The 20,318-nt window shown below is 43.6% G+C and overlaps 2 protein-coding genes and 1 pseudogene across 7 annotated transcripts in view; 1 reads left to right on the top strand and 2 right to left on the bottom strand.

Annotated features, from left to right (window-relative positions):
- The window catches only part of LOC139277520 (bactericidal permeability-increasing protein-like), a 66,062-nt gene extending 62,710 nt beyond the window's left edge, over window positions 1-3,352 (bottom strand). For all 3 annotated transcript variants that reach the window (XM_070896068.1, XM_070896069.1, XM_070896070.1), the window contains exon 1: window positions 3,274-3,352. The gene's annotated coding sequence lies outside the window, so the exon portion shown is untranslated. The remainder of the gene's footprint in view (window positions 1-3,273) is intronic.
- cdk5rap1 (CDK5 regulatory subunit associated protein 1) overlaps window positions 3,046-20,318 on the bottom strand; it is a 36,679-nt gene continuing 19,406 nt past the window's right edge. The window contains exons 12-14 of one of the 4 annotated variants that reach the window (XM_070896065.1): window positions 10,436-10,576; window positions 9,720-9,965; window positions 3,046-3,647 (exon numbers count right to left, since the gene is read on the bottom strand). In XM_070896065.1, the coding sequence (XP_070752166.1) occupies window positions 3,534-3,647; window positions 9,720-9,965; window positions 10,436-10,576 (501 nt within the window). In that variant the 3' untranslated portion in view covers window positions 3,046-3,533. Of the gene's footprint in view, window positions 3,648-9,719; window positions 9,966-10,435; window positions 10,577-18,935; window positions 20,257-20,318 lie in introns of those variants that run through there. The other 3 variants (XM_070896066.1, XM_070896067.1, XR_011596101.1) reach the window with 3 other exon arrangements.
- LOC139277695 (kinesin-like protein KIF15-A) lies at window positions 15,436-17,276 on the top strand (annotated as a pseudogene).

Raw genomic sequence — 20,318 nt, 5'->3', positions numbered from 1 at the left:
ATTAAAGCCAAGGAAGTGGCATACAAATTGGCCAGAAATAGCAGCGAACCTGGGGAATGGGAGAAATTTAGAACTCAGCAGAGGAGGACAAAGGGTTTGATTAGGGCAGGGAAAATGGAGTACGAGAAGAAGCTTGCAGGGAACATTAAGGCGGATTGCAAAAGTTTCTATAGGTATGTAAAGAGAAAAAGGTTAGTAAAGACAAACGTAGGTCCCCTGCAGTCAGAATCAGGCGAAGTCACAACAGGGAACAAAGAAATGGCAGACCAATTGAACAAGTACTTTGGTTCAGTATTCACTAAGGAGGACACAAACAACCTTCCGGATATAAAAGGGGTCAGAGGGTCTAGTAAGGAGGAGGAACTGAGGGAAATCTTTATTAGTCCGGAAATTGTGTTGGGGAAATTGATGGGATTGAAGGCCGATAAATCCCCAGGGCCTGATGGACTGCATCCCAGAGTACTTAAGGAGGTGGCCTTGGAAATAGCAGATGCATTGACAGTCATTTTCCAACATTCCATTGACTCTGGATCAGTTCCTATTGAGTGGAGGGTAGCCAATGTAACCTCACTTTTTAAAAAAGGAGGGAGAGAGAAAGCAGGGAATTATAGACCGGTCAGCCTGACCTCAGTAGTGGGTAAAATGATGGAATCAATTATTAAGGATGTCATAGCAGCGCATTTGGAAAATGGTGACATGATAGGTCCAAGTCAGCATGGATTTGTGAAAGGGAGATCATGCTTGACAAATCTTCTGGAATTTTTTGAGGATGTTTCCAGTAAAGTGGACAAAGGAGAACCAGTTGATGTGGTATATTTGGACTTTCAGAAGGATTTCGACAAGGTCCCACACAGGAGATTAATGTGCAAAGTTAAAGCACATGGGATTGGGGGTAGTGTGCTGACGTGGATTGAGAACTGGTTGTCAGACAGGAAGCAAAGAGTAGGAGTAAATGGGTACTTTTCAGAATGGCAGGCAGTGACTAGTGGGGTACCGCAAGGTTCTGTGCTGGAGCCCCAGCTGTTTACATTGTACATTAATGATTTAGACGAGGGGATTAAATGTAGTATCTCCAAATTTGCGGATGACACTAAGTTGGGTGGCAGTGTGAGCTGCGAGGAGGATGCTATGAGGCTGCAGAGTGACTTGGATAGGTTAGGTGAGTGGACAAATGCGTGGCAGATGAAGTATAATGTGGATAAATGTGAGGTTATCCACTTTGGTGGTAAAAACAGAGAGACAGACTATTATCTGAATGGTGACAGATTAGGAAAAGGGAAGGTGCAACGAGACCTGGGTGTCATGGTACATCAGTCATTGAATGTTGGCATGCAGGTACAGCAGGCGGTTAAGAAAGCAAATGGCATGTTGGCCTTCATAGCGAGGGGATTTGAGTGCAGGAGCAGGGAGGTGTTGCTACAGTTGTACAGGGCCTTGGTGAGGCCACACCTGGAGTATTGTGTACAGTTTTAGTCTCCTAACTTGAGGAAGGACATTCTTGCTATTGAGGGAGTGCAGCGAAGATTCACCAGACTGATTCCCAGGATGGTGGGACTGACCTATCAAGAAAGACTGGATCAACTGGGCTTGTATTCACTGGCGTTCAGAAGAATGAGAGGGGACCTCATAGAAACGTTTAAAATTCTGACGGGTTTGGACAGGTTGGATGCAGGAAGAATGTTCCCAATGTTGGGGAAGTCCAGAACCAGGGGTCACAGTCTAAGGATAAGGGGTAAGCCATTTAGGACCGAGATGAGGAGAAACTTCTTCACCCAGAGAGTGGTGAACCTGTGGAATTGTCTACCACAGAAAGTAGTTGAGGCCAATTCACTAAATATATTCAAAAGGGAGTTAGATGAAGTCCTTGCTACTCAGGGGATCAAGGGGTATGGCGTGAAAGCAGGAAGGGGGTACTGAAGTTTCATGTTCAGCCATGAACTCATTGAATGGCGGTGCAGGCTAGAAGGGCTGAATGGCCTGCTCCTGCATCTATTTTCTATGTTTCTATGTTTCTATTCTGGTTTCTAGGGGGTGAGTGTTTGCATGCAGGAGTGATCTCCAGTGCTGGGCAAAAGGGAAATATTTGGCAAACCCCTAAAAAAATTTAACAGTGGTCAGCTAGATCAGGGGATGGATAGCAAGGTCAGTCACAGACCATGTGCAGTTGAGCTAGATTCATAGATTTAAGCAGCAAGATCATTTAGGAGCAAAGGGTGGAGATGATGCAGTTGTGAAAGAGATAGACAGAGGCTTCAATATCAGCAAAGCTGGCAGACTAGAGAAGGAAAGATTAGAGCTTGTGAGGGAGTTGGGAAAGTTTTTGTCCAGGGGTGCAAGTTGGAAGTGGAAACATTTGGAGCAAAAAGAGGGTGATATACCAGAAGGGAGTTGAAGTGCTCAGAAAGAACCTCATTGTTGATAAAAGGCCAGAGAGATATTGTGTGTGTAGATGAGATTGAAAAGATGATCACGAAAGTGGGTGGGAATGTTAAATTAAAAAAACTTGCATTTATAAAGCGTCTTTTCAGGTCCTCTGGACTTCCAAAAGCACTTTGCAGCCAATGAAGTACATTTGAAGTATCGTCACTGTTGTAGTGCAAGGCATTGCAGCAGCCAACATTGTACATAGTACGGTCCACAAACCGCAAATGTGGTAAACGACCAGATAATCTGCTTTTGTGGTGTTGACTGAGAGACGAATATTGGCCCAGCCACTGAGAACTCCCTGCTCTTCTTTGACTAGTGCAATGGGATTTTTTTTTAAGTGTACATTAACTTAAGAGGTTTGAATGCTACCACTGAGCCAAAGCTGCGACTGGGAAAGTGAAGGATGAGCTTGAGGGAGGCAACAAGCTCAAGAGATCTGAGACTATATAATGCACAAGTGGCACACACAATTCTTCAGAAATAATAAAATCATCAACTGGCCTAAAGCAATATTCACAGCTAGTGCTTATTGGTAGCTTCCCCATTACTGAGATTGAAAAATGATAAAAGACTACTGAGGTTTAACTGAGACAAAATAAAACACAATGACTAATCAGGTGAAAACAGATCTCAATAATTTCAATTAATCAAATGATTTGAACAACTTCAATATTTCAATTTCTTCTTAAGTCTGACGAGCTTGATTGCAAAATGCCTCACCCTAAATGAAAGAAACCAACTGCATACATTTTGAAATCTCTCTATCACAAAGTACATATGTATTACTTTTACAATTATTTGTCTCTCATCACCAGAATAATTTGTTACATTTATTTTAATACCAACCAAGTATCTGAAGCCTTTAATCACATCTCCGATTTGAATTGGAAGTGAACTCATCATCAGGATCTGAACTCAAAAAGCACAGACGCACTGGCTGTGAATTCCAAATGACATGTACTTCCTCAATGGTGAAAGAATGCATCAAGTTCCACTTTGCAATCCTCAGTATTATATCAAGTGCTGAAGCACATACTTGATACTTTCTCCAAATTATCTTTCAGCACATAAAAGACTTTTCTTTCAACTTCTGTCCTGGATAAATGTTATTGTCCACTACTGACAGTTCGCAATTGTTTAGATATCATCTTTGCTGAATCGTTCAGTGTTGTATGGCAGATGGGGGCACCCTTTAAACTTTGAGAACTGGCAGATGTTATCTGAAAATAAAGGCACAACAATTGAATTCAATATTATCCATAACACAGTTTATTTTATTGAAAACAAATAATAATTTCATGCTATTTAAAATAGTTCATATATTTGCAATTACCACTTTCTTTGGTGGGGGGGGGGGGGAGGGAGGAGGAAAGAGAAGAGAAAGCAATATATCAGCAACAAAGTGAATCTGAGCTGCTCTGATGTACGTCCCAGTGGGCCAGTCAAGCACAGTACTGATAGAACCTTGCAGCAGGTTGGGTTAAAGGCTCAGTCAGGAGCCATTATTTTTTTTTAATGGCTATATAATTGACCCCAGCACCATCAGGCTAAGGACTGCATAAATAAATGCCACTCAAGATTTTTCATTTAGTGATCTCTGCTGAAAATAGTGTTTGTACTGAACCCCCTGAAATCAAGAATTCGCCCCCATCAAGGTATTGAAATTACTATTCTTTTTAGGCAGTCCCTCGGAGTCAAGGATGACTTACTTCCACACTAAAAATGAGTTCTTGGGTGACTGATGAGTCCAATGAGGGACCGAGTCTGTGTCACAGGTGGGGCAGATGGTAGTTGAAGGGATGTTGGATGAGGTGCTTGGGTTGTCATGCGCTCCTGCCACTTGCTCCCGGCAAAGAGACTCTAGGTGTTTGGTGCCTTCCCGGATGCTTTTCCTCCACTTTGAGCAGTCTTGGGTCAGGGATTCCCAGGTGTCGGTGGAGATGTTGCACTTTTTCCAAGGAGGCTTTGAGGGTGTCCTTGAAGCATTTCCTCTGCCCACCTGGGGCTCGCTTACTGTGTCAGAGCTCAGAGTAGAGAGCTTGTTTTGGGAGTTTCGAATCGGGCATGCGGACAATGTGGCCCATCCATTGGAGCTGATCGAGCGTGGTCAATGCTTTGATGCTGGAGATGCTGGCGTGGATTTGCAGGATCTTGCGGAGACAGCATTGGTGGTACTTCTCCAGTGCTTCGAGGTACCTGCTGTACATAGTCCATGTCTCTGAAGCATATAGGAGGGTGGGTACCACTACTGCTCTGTAGACCATGAGCTTGGTGCCAGGTTTGAGGCCCTGGTCTTCAAACACTCTCTTCCTCGGGCGACCAAAAACTGCACTGGCACACTGAAGGCGGTGTTGGACTTTGTCATCGACATCTGTCCTTGTTGACAGTAGGCTCCCGAGGTATGGAAAATGGTCCACATTGTCCAGTGGATTTTGATAATCGGGGGCGTTACTGTGTGGTGGGGGCAGGTTGGTAGAGGCCTTTGTCTTACGGATGTTTAGTGCGAGGCCCATGCTCTCGTACGCTTCGTGAAATTGTTGATGATGGTTTGGAGTTCAGCCTCAGAGTGTGCGCAGATGCAACCGTCGTCTGCGTACTGTAATTCAATGACAGAGGATGGGACGACCTTGGATCTGGACTGCAGGCGAGAGGTTGAACAGTTTCTCGTTCGTTCTGTAGATTAGCTCCACTCCAGCGGGGAGCTTACTGAGGGTGAGGTGGAGCATTGCAGCATGGAAAATCGAAAAGAGCGTTGGTGCGACGACACAGCCTTGCTTGACCCCGGTCCGTACGTGAATTCGGTCTGTCGTGGATCCATTGGTCAGGATTACGGCTTGCATGTCATCGTGAGGCAGATAGTGACAAACTTTTGAGGGCAGCTGAACTTGAGGAGAACGCTCCATAATCCCTCAGGGTTGACAGTGTCGAAGGCCATGTAGAGGTTGATGTTGTTCCCTGCATTTCTCTTGGATTTGACACACGGTGATCATGTCCATTGTGCCCCTTAGTTGGCGGAATCCGCATTGCGACTTTGGGAGGAGCTCTTCAGCTACAGGGAGAAGGCAGTTGAGGAAGATTCTTGCGATGACTTTTCCTGTGGCATACAGTTGGGAAACTCCTCTGTAATTACCATAATCGGACTTGTCCCCTTTCTTGAAGATGGTCACGATTATGACGTCGCTGAGATCCCCTGGCATGCTCTCCTCCTTCCAAATAAGAGAAATGAGTTCATGCATTCTAGCCAAAGTCACAAATGACATTTTATGTGACTATGACCGTGGTAAACTGTCCCTTCTCATCCTTATCTACTCGTCTGCATTCTTTGACACGGTTGACCACACCACCCTCCTCCATCATCCAGCTGGTGTGATTGCTCCCGCCTGGTTCCATTTTTATCTATGTAGTTATAGCCAGACAATCACCTGCAATGGCTTCTCTTCCCGCTCCTGCAGCATTACCACTGGAGTCCCTCAAGGATTTGTCCTTGTCCCCTATTATTTCTTATAATTGGAAAATACATCAGGTTCCACACGTACGCTGATGACAGGCAGCTCTACCTCACCACCATCTCTCTCGACCCCTCCACTGTTTCTAAATTGTCAGACAGTTTCTCCGACATCCAGTACTAGATGAACAGAAATTCTCTCCAATTAAACATTGGGAAGACCAAAGCGATTGTCCCTGCAGCAAATTCCGTTCCCTAACCACCGACTCTATCCCACTCCTTGATCACTGAGGCTGAACCAGACCGTTAGCATCCTATTTGACACCGAGATGAGCTTCCGACCACATATCCGCTCCATCACCCAGACTACCTACTTCCACCTTTGTAACATCGCCCATCTCCAACGCTGCCCCAGCTAATCTGCTGCTGAAACCCTCAACCATACTTTTGTTATTTCCAGACTCGACTATTTTACTGCACTCCTGGCCAGCTTCCCATCTTCCACCCTCCATAAACTTGAACTCATCTAAAACTCTACTGCCTGTATCCTAATTCGCACCATGTCCTGTTCACCCATCGCCCCTGTGCTTGCTGACCTACATTGGCTCCCACTCCAGCAACGCTTCAATTTTAAAGTTCTCATACTTGTTTTCAAATCTGTCCATGTCCTCCTTCTATTCCTTTCTCCTTCGTGTTTATCTAGCTTCCCCTTAAATGCATCTATGCTATTCATTTTAAAAATTCATTCAAGAGGTGTGGGCGTCGCTGGCGAGGCCAGCATTTATTGCGCATCCCCAATTGCCCTTAATTGAGTGGCTTGCTAGACCATTTCAGAGGGCAGTTAAGAGTCAACTACATTGCTGTGGATCTGGTGTCACATATAGACCAGACCGGGTAAGGAAGTCAGATTTCCTTCCCTAATTGACATTAGTGAACCAGATGTGTTTTTACAACAATCCAGTAGTTACATAGTCACCATTACTGATACTATTTTTTATTCCAGATTTTATTTATTAACTTAATTTAAATTACCCAGCTTTCATGATGGGATTTCATCTCACGTCGCTGGATCATTCGTTCAGGCCTCTGGATTAATAGTCCGTGCTGCTGTTCATCTCATCTACTCCATGTGGTAGCAAGTGGCACATTGGGCCCAAGTTTCGAGCCGCGCCTAGAACGGCGCAGTCCCGACCTGGACGCCCGTTTTTCACGCCACAAAGTGCGCCTAAAAAAACCTCCAGATTCTCCACCTCCCTGCAGGTCTTCTGGCCCTCGGCGCAGCGCAGCAGGAGCTGTCGGGGGCGGAGCCAGGTCCCTGCGCTGAAAACAGTGCCGGGACCTCTGCACATGCGCGCTACATTGGGCGCGCAAGTGCAGTAGCTCCAGGTGCGCGAAACTGTGTGGGAGGGGCCCGAAGCACACAGCCCCTAGCCCTCACCGAATGGCCTCACTGGGGCTGCATGAATAAGGCTCCTCCCACGGCCAGCTCCTGCTTCCTCCCGACCCGACTCGACTCCCGCCTCCGGACCGGACCCGACACCCCCCCCGGACCGGACCCGACACCCGCCCCTCCCCGGACCGGACCCGACACCCGCCCCGGTCCCGACTTGACCTCCCTCCTCCCGACCTGACCTCCCTCTCCCTCCCTCCCTCCGACCCAAACCGAACCGACCTCCCTCCCACCACCCCCCCGGCCCGACCCAACGCCACCTACCTGTAAATCTGGTGCTGGGGACGGGCCCTGCCCGAAGTCTCGGGCCCGGCCCGTTCAGCCTCCCTCCTCCTTCTCCTTCCCCCCCACCCCCCAATCTCCTTCCCCCCCCCCAATTCTCCTTTCTCCCACCCTCCCCCCTTCCTCCCCCTACTCCCCCCTCGCTGTCAGAAACACAGACACTGACAGACAGAGAATGAGATACACAGACAGACAGAGAGATAGAGACACTGACAGAGACACACTGAGAGGGGCATCCCAGCACGCTGTTGGAGGGCTCCCGGTGCTGCAGTCGGTAAGTAGAAAATGTTTTATTTATTGATTAAAATTTTTTTTTATTTCTTATTAATTTTTTTTGATTGATTTATTGATGTATTTATCATTTATTATTGATGATGGCTCTTTATTTGTAAAACTGAAGTGTTTAATGTTTGTAAACTTCCCTTTAAACACCCCCCCCCCCCACCATTCCCTACGCCTGATTTGTAAACTACGCATGATTTTCTAAAGTGTAGACAAGGTTTTTTGGAGCGTACAAAAATCTTCACTTACTCCATTCTAAGTTAGTTTGGAGTAAGTTTTCACTGACGAAACTTTGAAAACAGGCGCAAGTGGCCGGACACGCCCCCTTTTGAAAAAGAAATTCTGTTCCAAAGTGAAACTGTTCTAACTGACTAGAACTGGAGCAAACTAAATGACGAGAATTCCAATTTCTAAGATACTCCGTTCTACACCAGTTGCTCCTAAAAATCAGGAGCAAATCATGTGGAAACTTGGGGCCATTGTAACTAATCTCTGGGTAAAAAAGTTTCTCTTGGATTGTGTACTGGATTTATTAGTGACCATGTTATATTGATGGCCTCTAGTTTTGCTCTTCCCCATCCCCACAAGTGGAAGCACTCTCTGTGTCTACTCTATCAAAATCTTTCATAATTTTAAAGACCTCTATTAGATCACCCCATAGCCTCCTCTTTTCAAGAGAAAAAAAAAGGAGACCCAGTCTTGTTCATCCTTTCCTGATGTTGTCGGGTGAGAAATTCAGGCTTGACTGTGATGGACCCCACATTCAAAACAATGTAAATGTCTGGCTTCAATAACAAATAATAGCTCCTCGAGAAAGTTATTGAACTGAGCAAATCATACATGGAAATATAACTCAATGAATCATTAGAGGAAGGAAGGAGAAATACTTCATAAATTGGAATGGCAATAGCTCAAAATAAATTTATTACAAAATATAAAATTACAATTTTCCAAGACTTATTTGCCTACAAGACCATATTGGCCTCACTGTCTCACATTTAACATAAATCTCAAATATACGAAGTCAATCACAATATCTTTCAAACATACAAACACACCAATTCACAAAGTTACTTAGTTAAGCTGTCCTTAAACTGCACCTTTGGCACTGATGCCACATCAGTAATAAGATGGCCAGTGCTCTGTTCTGCTGATACTTGGCAACAATATAACTGCAAACAATGCAAAGCCTGCTCTTTAAACTTAATTTTAACAAAAAAATAAAAATAATATTTTGGTAATAAAACAAACTACCTTGTAATTTCTGCAAGTGAAGAGAGTTGACTGTCTTGTCAGCTCTTCGGAATTGAAAAGTGGTGATGTGAATCAGTTGGTGGTCAATAGCTGTGCTCTGTGCCAGTATTTCAAAACTTGCACCACCACTCCACAGCAAAATAAACAAGCATAGACGGTCCCTCGAACGAGGATGACTTGCTTCCACGAGTTCACAGGTGTTTCGATGAAGGACCCGATGTTCCAGTCCTGAACTCCAATTGAGGGGTGGAAGATACCCGTGCGTGAATTTTAACAACGTGGTGACCGTTGCACACTAGCCACTACACAGGCTTGACAGAGCTAGGCCTTGGTCCAGTGGCAAGGATTAACCAAGACGACTGGAGACCTACTCTGCTGCACGGACCTAGCGCGCTCACATATTACAGTGTGAGCAGGCTTGTACTGCACCTGGGCCTTCGGTTCTTCTGGGCCCCGTACCCTCATCTGTCGCACCTCCGCCACAATCTCTTGCCGCTCATCGCCATAAACATTCACCGCATCTCGCCACAAACACTTGCCACTCATCCGCTCCGCCCCAACCTTCCCACTCCTCTGTACCTGGGTCCTGCCGATGTTCCTACCCACACTCCAAAACGGCGACCAGGGTTTTGATGATGTCATCCAGTCGCCCATCTCAAAATTGTCGCACACTTGGAGCAGCTCGCACTGGAGGTTGAAGTGGTATGTCGCTCCAGCTCTTTTATAGCCCGACCTGCGGAGCTGTTCTCTTGCAGGTCGGGGGGGCCACGATGTTCCAGGGCCCGGCGCTCCAGCTCTTTTACATCCCGACCTGCGGAGGTATTCCTAATAAACAATAGGGCAACAGTAACTGCACACTGATGCAGTAATGTTATCAGTGCTACACTGGCAGGTGCAGTATTAGATGCACAAACTGTTGTTACAGCCTCTTCGAAGTAATGCAGTGGTAGGTCATATCATGCTCTCTAAAACAAGATGTTTAGGTCTCCATTAACAAAGTAAACATTTTCTTTATAAAATGGTCATTGTTTCAAAGATTTTTTAACAAGCCTCAAGAGATTTGGCTAACAGTATTCTTGCAATATTTTCTGTTGTATTAATAGAATAGTTTGATATACAGACGCAGACGTTCTGCTTCCCCATAACTTAAAAACAGTTTGACGAATAAAAACCATTAATGTAATACCTGTTTTGCTTGCACTGCATATTTTGTATTCTACAAAAATGTGACATAATTTCACAAACATGCAATGCACATCAGGAGTATTCCTACAAAACCTCAGTTATTCACTTACTTGCACTGATATATAGTCTCCGGGTCTGATAGGAGCAAGCATTCCAGATGACCAGTCGCATGGTATCTCCACAGCAGGAAATATTACTTTAATGTTACCATCACTTCTTCCACACAATTCCACCGTCGACCGCTTACTAGCCTGCGAATGTGTGACAAAATTAAACAATTGGTAATGGGTTTCTGTACAATTGGTTTTAAAACTAGGACACAAAATCTAAGGACAGTTGCAGGCAATGTTCCCTCTAAAATTTTTTTTTTTGCGCTGTATCTTTAAATTTGCTGTCGGCCGAGCTCGCGCGCAGCTTAGAGAGAACATTGGTTACAGGCATAAAATGCTTGCCGTACATTGTAGGTTACATTTTCAATAGCTACGTTTTACAGTATCAAACTAGCCCCATTCTCTTATTGCGCATTTTATCAAAAGGCAGAGTTGGGAAAATATCCCACACTATTAACTGCTGGGATAAGAAGAAAGTCAGAATAGTCAAATGCTTAGGGCAAACATTCACAAAAAATACTAATATCAACTCAACCCTGTAAATGTATGTTATTAAAAGGGAAAGAAAAGCTGAAGGAAAGTACTTTTTGTTCCTTCTTCCCTTATCATAAGAAGAACTTACTATAAATTTAATTTTTGAACATGTCAGCTTTCCTACCAGCTTAGGAGACCTTTGAACAAGGCCTCCCTTAATGCCAATTAAAGGTAATACCTGGTGGCAGCTTCACTACAAAGAGCAGCAACTTCAAACTGATGTGCAAGCCACTGTGGAGCTTCTTGGAAAATCGTGCCATCAGTTAGGGGTGCAGTTTTCTGAAATATCTCTGTGCTCTACACTACAAATACTATTGGAAAATAATTTTTGTCCGGTGAAAAACAGCACTGTTTAACTCTTGCAAAAAAAAGCTAAAAAAATATTAAATTGCATTTAACCAATGAAGAATTTTTATATGGATTGTACTCAGAACTAAATCAACAAAAAAAATGTTTAACCAATAATTTTGGCAGATCTCACATGTCATCGCTGATGCTTCATTGGGGGATATGCAATTTTATATTGACATGAGAGCATTATGCCGTGCAACAGAGAATGTATTACAACATTTGATCCTCTGTGATATTGGGTCATCTCTTCCTGTAACTGTTTCTCTGTTTCTTTCCCTCTCACAAATTCTTTTGGCATCACCTTCTGTCCAAAAATGACAGGTTTAAACATTGGAAATACCCAACCAGGAAGCTGTTCCATGGAAGGAGTGGAGTAAGGGATGGGATACGAAAGTACTGGATGAAGGGTAGCCATCTGTAAGTACTCATGGTGAATGGGGCCTCAGCGGGTTAGCAGCATTGGGTTGTTGATGCACTGCAGGGGAGAGAGTCTGTCTGACACCACCCTACAGGTGGATGTCAGTACTGGCAAAAACTGAGTGTAGTTTAAAAAAAAAGTCAGGCATATCCTAGGATCAGGGAGCACTCGGGGATGATGGAGGAATACTTGGATCGTTCCTGAATTCTGACAGCATAGGTGGGGTGAGGGGGTCTAGAGTTTGAGAACAGTGGAAGTCTTGCATTTTACTAGCACTGGGACGGTGGTCTTGGCAAGATAGCTGTCGGGGGTGTGTTAGCAATGCTGGTGGTGGCGGTGGTGATGTTGATGTTGATTATTCCTCGGGCTTGCAAATAACTAAACCTGGGACAGAGAAAGTTGCCACATCAGGGCCAGCAGAAGATGCTGTAGAAAGAAAGCTGAAAGCTACCAGCACCATCAGACAGAAAAGAAAGCCTTAACCACAAAATGAAAGAATAATACAGCAACAACCACAACATAAAAGAAAGAAACAGCCACCCGAAGAGCAGAAAAAAGGAGCTATCGCCATATTAAGTGCTGAGAAAGTTCAGAGTGCATTAAAAAGGAAAAAGGACAGAGGTAGTGACTAGATGGAAGAACAACTGCATAACTGAAAATATGTTGAATGTGATTGCTCTTGTACGGCTGTCGTGCTCTTTTCACTTCGTTGCTTTAAACGTCGAATTACACACACACACAAAGTTGTAGTAAATGCAGGATCAGGTCTTTTATTCAGACATTCATACTAAATGAAAGTTACTGAGACACGTCACAAAGGCAGCTCTTCCAATTTCCATGGTTGCTTGTGACACACACCTTCCAAGATTCCAGTGTCTAGTGTCAAACTCTCATCTTTATACCAAAAAAGCCTTTAAACGCTTATTTCTTTGCATAGTACATTTAGACAATTAACATGCAGATGATGTAGAATCAAAATGGCATTGTCCTGAAATCACGGCTAACAGCTTTCTGAATTACTATACACGAACCAGATCGTTTAACGTACAGACGATGTCATCAAATGATTATTCGCATACTAACAAGTTACACTCAAATACTCAAGATATATGACCCCATATCGTCTAGCAGCCTGTTTTAATCCAATCTTGAATCTTCCAACTTTTAACCCTTTTGATTTCTCCAGACTGCGGCCGAAGCAAAGCATTTCAGAAATGCAGACTTGCGCTCCCACAACGACGACAGCAAAGTCCAACTAAAACTCCAATCACTGCTCCAAATTGAGCCTCAGGATAAAATGTTTTCTCATGGTGCAACTCCATGAATCCGCATGATCCTACAAATCCCCTGGAAAGACAGGCGCACCAACATCAGTGTCCTCGTTCAGACTAACATCCCCAGCATTGAAGCACTGACTGCACTTGATCAGTTACGCTGGGCAGGCCACATAGTTCGCATGCCAGACACGAGACTCTCAAAGCAAGTGTTTTACTCGGAACTCCTTCACGGCAAACGAGCCAAAGGTGGGCAGCGGAAACGTTACAAGGACACCCTCAAAGCTTCCCTGATAAAGTGAGACATCACCACTGACACCTGGGAGTCCCTGGCCAAAGACCGCCCTAAGTGGAGAAAGTGCATCCGGGAGTGCGTTGAGCACTTCGAGCCTCAATGCCGAGAGCGTGCAGAGGTCAAGCGCAGGCAGAAGGAGCATGCGGCAAACCAGTCCCACCCACCCCTTCCCTCAACTGTCTCTCCCACCTGTGACAGAGTCTGTGGCCCTCGTATTGGACTGTTCAGCCACCAAAGAACTCACTTCAGGAGTGGAAGCAAGTCTTCCTCGATTCCGAGGGACTGCGATGATGATGATGACGATGATGATTATTATTATTATTAACCATTTTATTTAGTGTTGCTGAACTTAAAAAAATAAAAAATCTTTTTAAAGTGAGTTTGTGTTAAACATAACTTTTACCGGTAAATGTTATGCTGGAAGAAGATTTGAGATGTCGGTTAAAACCAAATTCTTTGGATTAATTTCATTGGCTTGCTGCTTCTTACTTTTATCAGTATGTTTTCCTGACTGGCCATTTAGGATAGACAGTTTTCACACATCCTTAGTAATTCCTCACTGGTTGTTTTCTAGTCGCTTTCCTCACTTTTGATTCATACGTTCCCTACTCTTCAGTTCTGATTTTTCTTGTTTTATGAATATGAAATTTAAACCAGTGAACAAAATATGATAAACAAAAAGTGCACACAACTGTATTGATTATATTATCAGCAGATCTGCTATGGCAATTTGGGCAGTGTATGGAGGATCCTTGCTTCATAAGGGCATTATGCTACGGAATGAACAATGTATTATCAGGGGTGCTGACTTAGTGACTAAATACATCAGATTGCATTCATATTTTATTCTGGAAATATCACCAGTGTTTTGAGAACAAATTGAGTGCTTTGCTTTTTCTATAAAAATCATCACTTTTTATTATTATATATTTTTATTACCCATGTCCTCACTTTTTAATCTTACCTTTTTAGGCTTACTTTTTTAGAATTCAAAAGAGGATATGGAAATGAAATAGAAAGTAGAGGATTAGACACGCATGCTGGAAGAGAATGGGGAAGTAGGGACAGCAGGAAGTATTGAGAGGCAGACTTAGGTTATAGTGTTCCAAAGGGGGTGGGTGGGGGGGGGGGAGGAGAGGTGGATTGTGAGAGAGAAAGAGAGGAAACGAGGACTAGCGTGGGAATACAGGATGGGTGCATATCAGAAATTATTGAATTTGGAAACAGTAGTTTGCAAGAGAATTCCATACAGAGGCTGTGAAATATTATTTTTTGATTGGCTCCTGGGAAATAATTAAGTGCTTTTCCCACTGCAGATGGATAGACAAACACACGTAGCAGATAGTGTGCCAACAGCGTACTGCTTTTACATTCTGTATTATATTAGTGTATCGCTTTGACATTGTTCATGTTAAGTCTGATGACACTATTTAATAAGCAAAGGAGCATTATGCTGAAAATATATGCTGCTAAAGTGAAGCTGTATCCCCTTTTAAGCCATCAAAAGTCTAATTGCTGATAAACACAGGATTAGTTCTTAAAAGTTCAAATATGGTGTTTTGGCTCCAATACTTATTGTTTCTGAAGTGTTTCTTTGTATATTCAAAATGACAGTCCTGGTTTCTTCTTACTTTGTTTAAAAAAATATTGTGACTGGTTTTATTATACAGGTACAAAGTCCGAAATCCGGAATCCTCGGGACCGAATCCGTTCCGGTTTTGGGGGATTTCTGGATTTCAGACAAGAAAATCAAGTCTAAAATCCGGAATTCTCAACTGAATCCGTGCCGGGTTTTGAGCGGCGAGATCTGAAATTTGCCAAAACGTTGCACGGATTCGGTTGAGGATTTTGGATTTCAGACTTGATTTCCTTGTCTAAAATCTAAAATATTCAACTGAATCCATGCCAGATTTTGGGTTTTGCCTCAAAAATGTCTGGTTTTTGGACAATTCTGGTTTTCGGAGTTCTGGATTCAGGACATTGCACCTGTATATTCAAAATGACTGCCTTGGTTTCTTCTTGCTTTGTTTAAAAACACATTGTGACACAGATATGAGTGTATGACATGGTGTGATAGACAGGAATTGCACACGAGACGCATCATTGTTATTCTGTTATTGATACAGATATGAAATTGAAAAGGGGATCATCATTGGGATTAGAACTGTCCATATGTGTTATGCTGCATTCAGCTGACAAGGAACTTACGACCGTAAAGAATGAATGCAGCTCCTACAAAATTGAACAAGATGCAGAGCAGTCAACTTTCTGACCAGTTCATCAATGTCCAGTTACAGTTGGATAAACTCGGGCTGGTGCATGAGAAAATATTGGAAGAGAAGCGGCCACTCCAAGACGCTTACGATAATCGACAGGAGGTTGTGGAGTTCAAAGCGTATGAAATTGATCAGCTGTGTGAGAATCTGGAACAAATGAAGGATGAAGCTGACACATTATGGACTGAAATTAGTTCTTTAATGGAGCTTTTAGAAACTGAAAAGAAACTAAACCAAAAACTTGGCTCACAACTTCAACAGGACATAGAGAACAACTCCAAAGAGCTTTTGAAGGCTTTGGATGAAAAAGATCTGTTAAAGAAGCAGTCTTCTGGACTATTGTTGAAGTCTGAGCAACAGGCCACGGAGCTGAAAAATCTGGAACAGAGCCTGGCGGATGCCAAAAGGGTTATTACTGATCTGGAGAAGAAGAATGCCACCGATAAGGAAGTGGTAATCGTGCTGATGAATCAAATACAGAAAATGAGAAGCTCATGTAGTCAGAAAACTGAAGCTATTTCTGTCTTGACCGAGGAATTGGAGGATATCAGGTTGAAGTACAGCACTGTTATGGCTGCTAAGGAGGAAAACAAAGCCATTATCGAAAGAAAGGAGAAAGAAATCCTGGAGATGAGAGAGGCTGCAGAAAGAAAGGAGAACTCTTATAATGTGCAGATGGAGATGGTTTGTGAAGATCTGACCAATGCCACCCAGCAGCTCGAACAGCTGACAGAGTACTCCCAGAAACGGGCAGCGATATTGCCGATGATGCAGGAAGAAGCTGAGAAAAATGCAACAACCGTGAAAGAGCTTCAGGACCAGCTGAAGGGGAAAAACGTTGAAATTTGTGAATACAAAATAAACTGAGGCAGATTGAATCCTTCAGAGATTTCTGCTGGTCTGCCACAGACTCCAAGAACCCCTTCGACTTTCCAAGCATTTCCCGTCAGAATCCTGGAGTTGCAGCAGAGGGAATTGTATGACCGAAGGGCATTCCCAGGCCACCTTGGAAATGTTGTTGTCAGAGATGGATTTGGAAAGGACGGCCAAGAATGAATAAATTCTACAACTCAAGAGCCACTTATGCAAATCAAAAAATCTTCGGCTGGAAACGGATCCTTTGGAGAGACACTGTCGGAATTTGGAAAGCCATATAGATGCACAGAAAAGCAATGCTATCACCGAGTCGCAGCATCCGAACGAGCCAGAGAAGAAATTAATAGAAGAATTAAAGGCCAAGGAAGCAGCACTGGCCAATGTGGAAGCTGACTTGACGGAGAAAACCACAACGCTGGAAGCAATTCAGTGCTCCATGAAAGAGTTTCAGGAGGAGCTGGAGCGGACCAGGAGTTTAGAAGTCAAAGCTTTCAATGACAAGGAAGTGTTTTGGTCAGCGCTCGAATCTGCTTGTGAAGAGAAAGAAAGACTTACTTGGAAAGTTGAAACTCTGAGGGAACAAGTGGTCAGCCTTGGAGAATGGAAAGTTGGTGGGACATCAGAACTTGCACCAAAAAAATCCAGGATTTGGTTAAGCTCAAGAAGGACCATGTTAGACTCCTAGAGGAAGTGAATGTGCTGAAATTGGAGAACTCCAAGCTAAAAAGAGCTCAAGAAACATGACCTGAATAAGTTTACTTTGCTCGATATGTCAGACTGTGTGCTGAGGGAATAGAATGAAAACGTGCAGGAATAATGTGTAGATGTGTGTGGGTTTTTCTATTTCACGTTCTACTAGGTGCTATCAAACCTATTCTGCCCTTTTTTAACCTCTTAACGCCAATCGGATTTGAAGCATCGTATCGGATCCTTGAGCAAAGCTGATGGTGTCAAACTGATTACGTCACAATTGCTGCAATCCTTACACTGTGCATAGCTACCCTCCAGTGAGGTGCTTCATTTTATATTAAACTAACTTCAATTACCTAATGCTAAAGTTTTCCCGAAGCCTATAGCTTGTGGCATGGTTGTCTCTTTATTCCACTGAACAGTTTGAAAGTGGTATATTTTTGTCACCACTGGATTACTGTCCTTAACTATCCTTTAATTAGTATCAAAGTATTGCGGTTTCGCTTTTTATGTCTCTGCACATGGCCAGTAACTGTTTTGATTGGTTGGTTTGGGGGGAATTTTAAATTTGGACAATTCCTACCAGGTAATTGTACTGCAACATCTTGCCGCTGACTCTCAGCAGTACACAATGAAATTAAAATACCCAAGCAGGCACTCAAAAATAACTTGCGAGTCTCCATCACCCCATTTCGGTGATCATTTTCAGACTGCTGCAGCACTCCAAGTTGGAGTTTGAATTCTAAGAGTTCCTTTGAATTCCTGACTTCAGTATTGTGCCAAGGACTGGCGGCAGATAAAATCTTTCACTGACCGTGCCATGCTTTTGTTGGATTCCATCCCATATTTCCCCCGCCCCCGCACCCCCCTCCCCTCCAACAATCTCTCCTGAAAAGGATGACTGCAAGGGTATAATTGAGAACTAGCAGCCCTCCAGTACCCTGCCCGAGTGGCCTGAATGGTGTCTGACATTTGATCATCGAGAACACACACACACAGACTTTCAGCACAGGTTTCCAGATGGCAATCAGGAGTAGAAAGGCTGTTTTTTTTCCCTACCTCCTGCTAGCTTGGTTGCAACCACCTAAGTATCATTGGCTAGCGAATCAGAATAGTACAGTGGGACACATTGATATTCCCAAGAGAGTGTATTTATTGATATAGATACATATCTGTGTGTGTGTGTGTGTGTGTGTGTGTGTGTATACGGTATGTAAATTAGTGGACAATGTGAGGCTGTTAACGGGCTGTCATCTTGGGGGACAACAACAGACAAAAGGCCTCCTACCGCTTGTTTAGACACACTTTAGCAATTATATGAGCTAACTTAGTACCTCATCTGATTCATTGTTCACTTTCATCTGAGAAATGGAAACAAGCAAAAGGTTTGGACTGTAGCATGTCCTAATACTCCTTATTCCATACAATGTGAAAACTGGAAACCATTGTAAATGTGGTGCAGCACTTGGTATGCTATGGATGCACTTGCCCAATTTACCACACACCGAGTTTCCTATCTCGCCATACTATCTGGGGGATCAGTGCCAAATAGAGAGCAAGCACTTTCCAACAGGGAAAGAGGGAAGAGGGTGTCATTCACATTTGCCCCCTCTCCAGCATTTCCCAGTGGCTGAAACAAGTTTTCACAGATAATGTGCTCTGTTCTTAAGTAAAGTGTCTTGATGCCTGAACAGAGAGAAGTGCATAATTTAAACCGTGGCTCTGGATGAAATAAAAGTACATTGATTTTTGTTTGAAATTAAAATGAACTTCTGAAATTACTTACTCTATTTTCTAAGGTGCCAATGATGAGTCTGGCCATACTTTGTCTTACAAGTTAGACATCCTGGACAGGCAAGCAAAGTCAGGAAAGGATTGGAGTCTTGTATGGCTTAGCTGTTTTGTTTTCAAATGCACATGAGTGTACCATCATTGGTGCAAGGACGTTGGGAGAAACTTGCTGACTTAAGATGCTATGGGTTTTAAGCACCACGTTGATGGACGTTGAAAGGGATTCTGTCCCTTGGAAGACTTCTAAATGGAATCAGAAATGCAGGCTTGCGCTCCCACATTCCACCACTTATTCTCTTTGCCTTTCTGCAGGTCTTATCTGGGTAACATTTGTATGGCCATTTGAGCTCGTTCAACAGCATTCTCCAATAAATCAAAATGACCAGCACAATCAACTGAAACAGCACCAGCATAAGGACAGGGTGTATCATTGTGTTCGTCACGCTAGTTGCCGTCGGACTCCATCCGAACAATGACTCCCACCAGCTTACATGTCTAATTTGATTGCTTGATTCAAACTCTGTAGCTGTTGAAATCTTGTACTCCATTTCGGCATTTCCTTCTTCCAAATAGCAGCACGATTAGGGTCAAAGTAGGATTGCTGCAGATGCAGATTCTCAGGATGCCATTTTAAAATCCGTTGGTCTGTGATCACCATATCCATTTTCACTTAAAAGTCAACTTTCAATTTTTGATGCTTTCGACTGAATTCCATGATGTTTACATTCAGAAATGTAAACTCGCAATCGGTGTCTTCGACCAAGTCTGTTGCCCTCTGCAGTTTTTAACAATTTCCTCTGCTTTGTGGGAGAAGTGTAACAATATAAAGTAAAGGATAACGGAAATGTTGAATAGTCAGTCCTTCTTTCAGTTCAGCCTTCGGAATTTGTAACGATCGACATTTACAACGATCCAACTTCTATTTCGCATCCTTTAAGATCATGTTTGTAACTCGCACATTTGAGCTTTTCACTGAACATCTCATCAGTTCTGAGACAGCCCATTCCTACAGAAACTTTAAATGCTTTTGAACAAGCTTCTCCCACTGCTTTCATCTCTGATTGTTCAGTAACTGATCCTGATGCATCTGGACTGATGGGGTACTGTCTCTGAAGAGGGGAATCCCCTTCCTCTAGGACCACCTCAACCTTCATTTGTCCGGCAGACCCTGTGTTAATTTCTCACTGCCCTTCCACACATGCCTCGATAAGGGTATGGCCACCCCTATCCTGAAGTAAGGGTCCGAAAGAAACGATATGTGCGGTTGAGGCGGGCATCCCTATAGGAATCCTCCCTCACCTGCGGAATCTACGTGGCTAATGGAAAAAACAGACACATCTGTTAGAGATTCTAAGCTGACGTTCCTTTTGAGGGACTC

The sequence above is a fragment of the Pristiophorus japonicus genome, chromosome 12 (genome assembly GCF_044704955.1).
Source record: "Pristiophorus japonicus isolate sPriJap1 chromosome 12, sPriJap1.hap1, whole genome shotgun sequence".
NCBI classification, from domain to species: Eukaryota; Metazoa; Chordata; class Chondrichthyes; family Pristiophoridae; genus Pristiophorus; species Pristiophorus japonicus.
The sequence above is the reverse complement of the archived record's forward strand: the minus strand, read 5'-3'. Positions and strand labels throughout refer to the sequence as shown.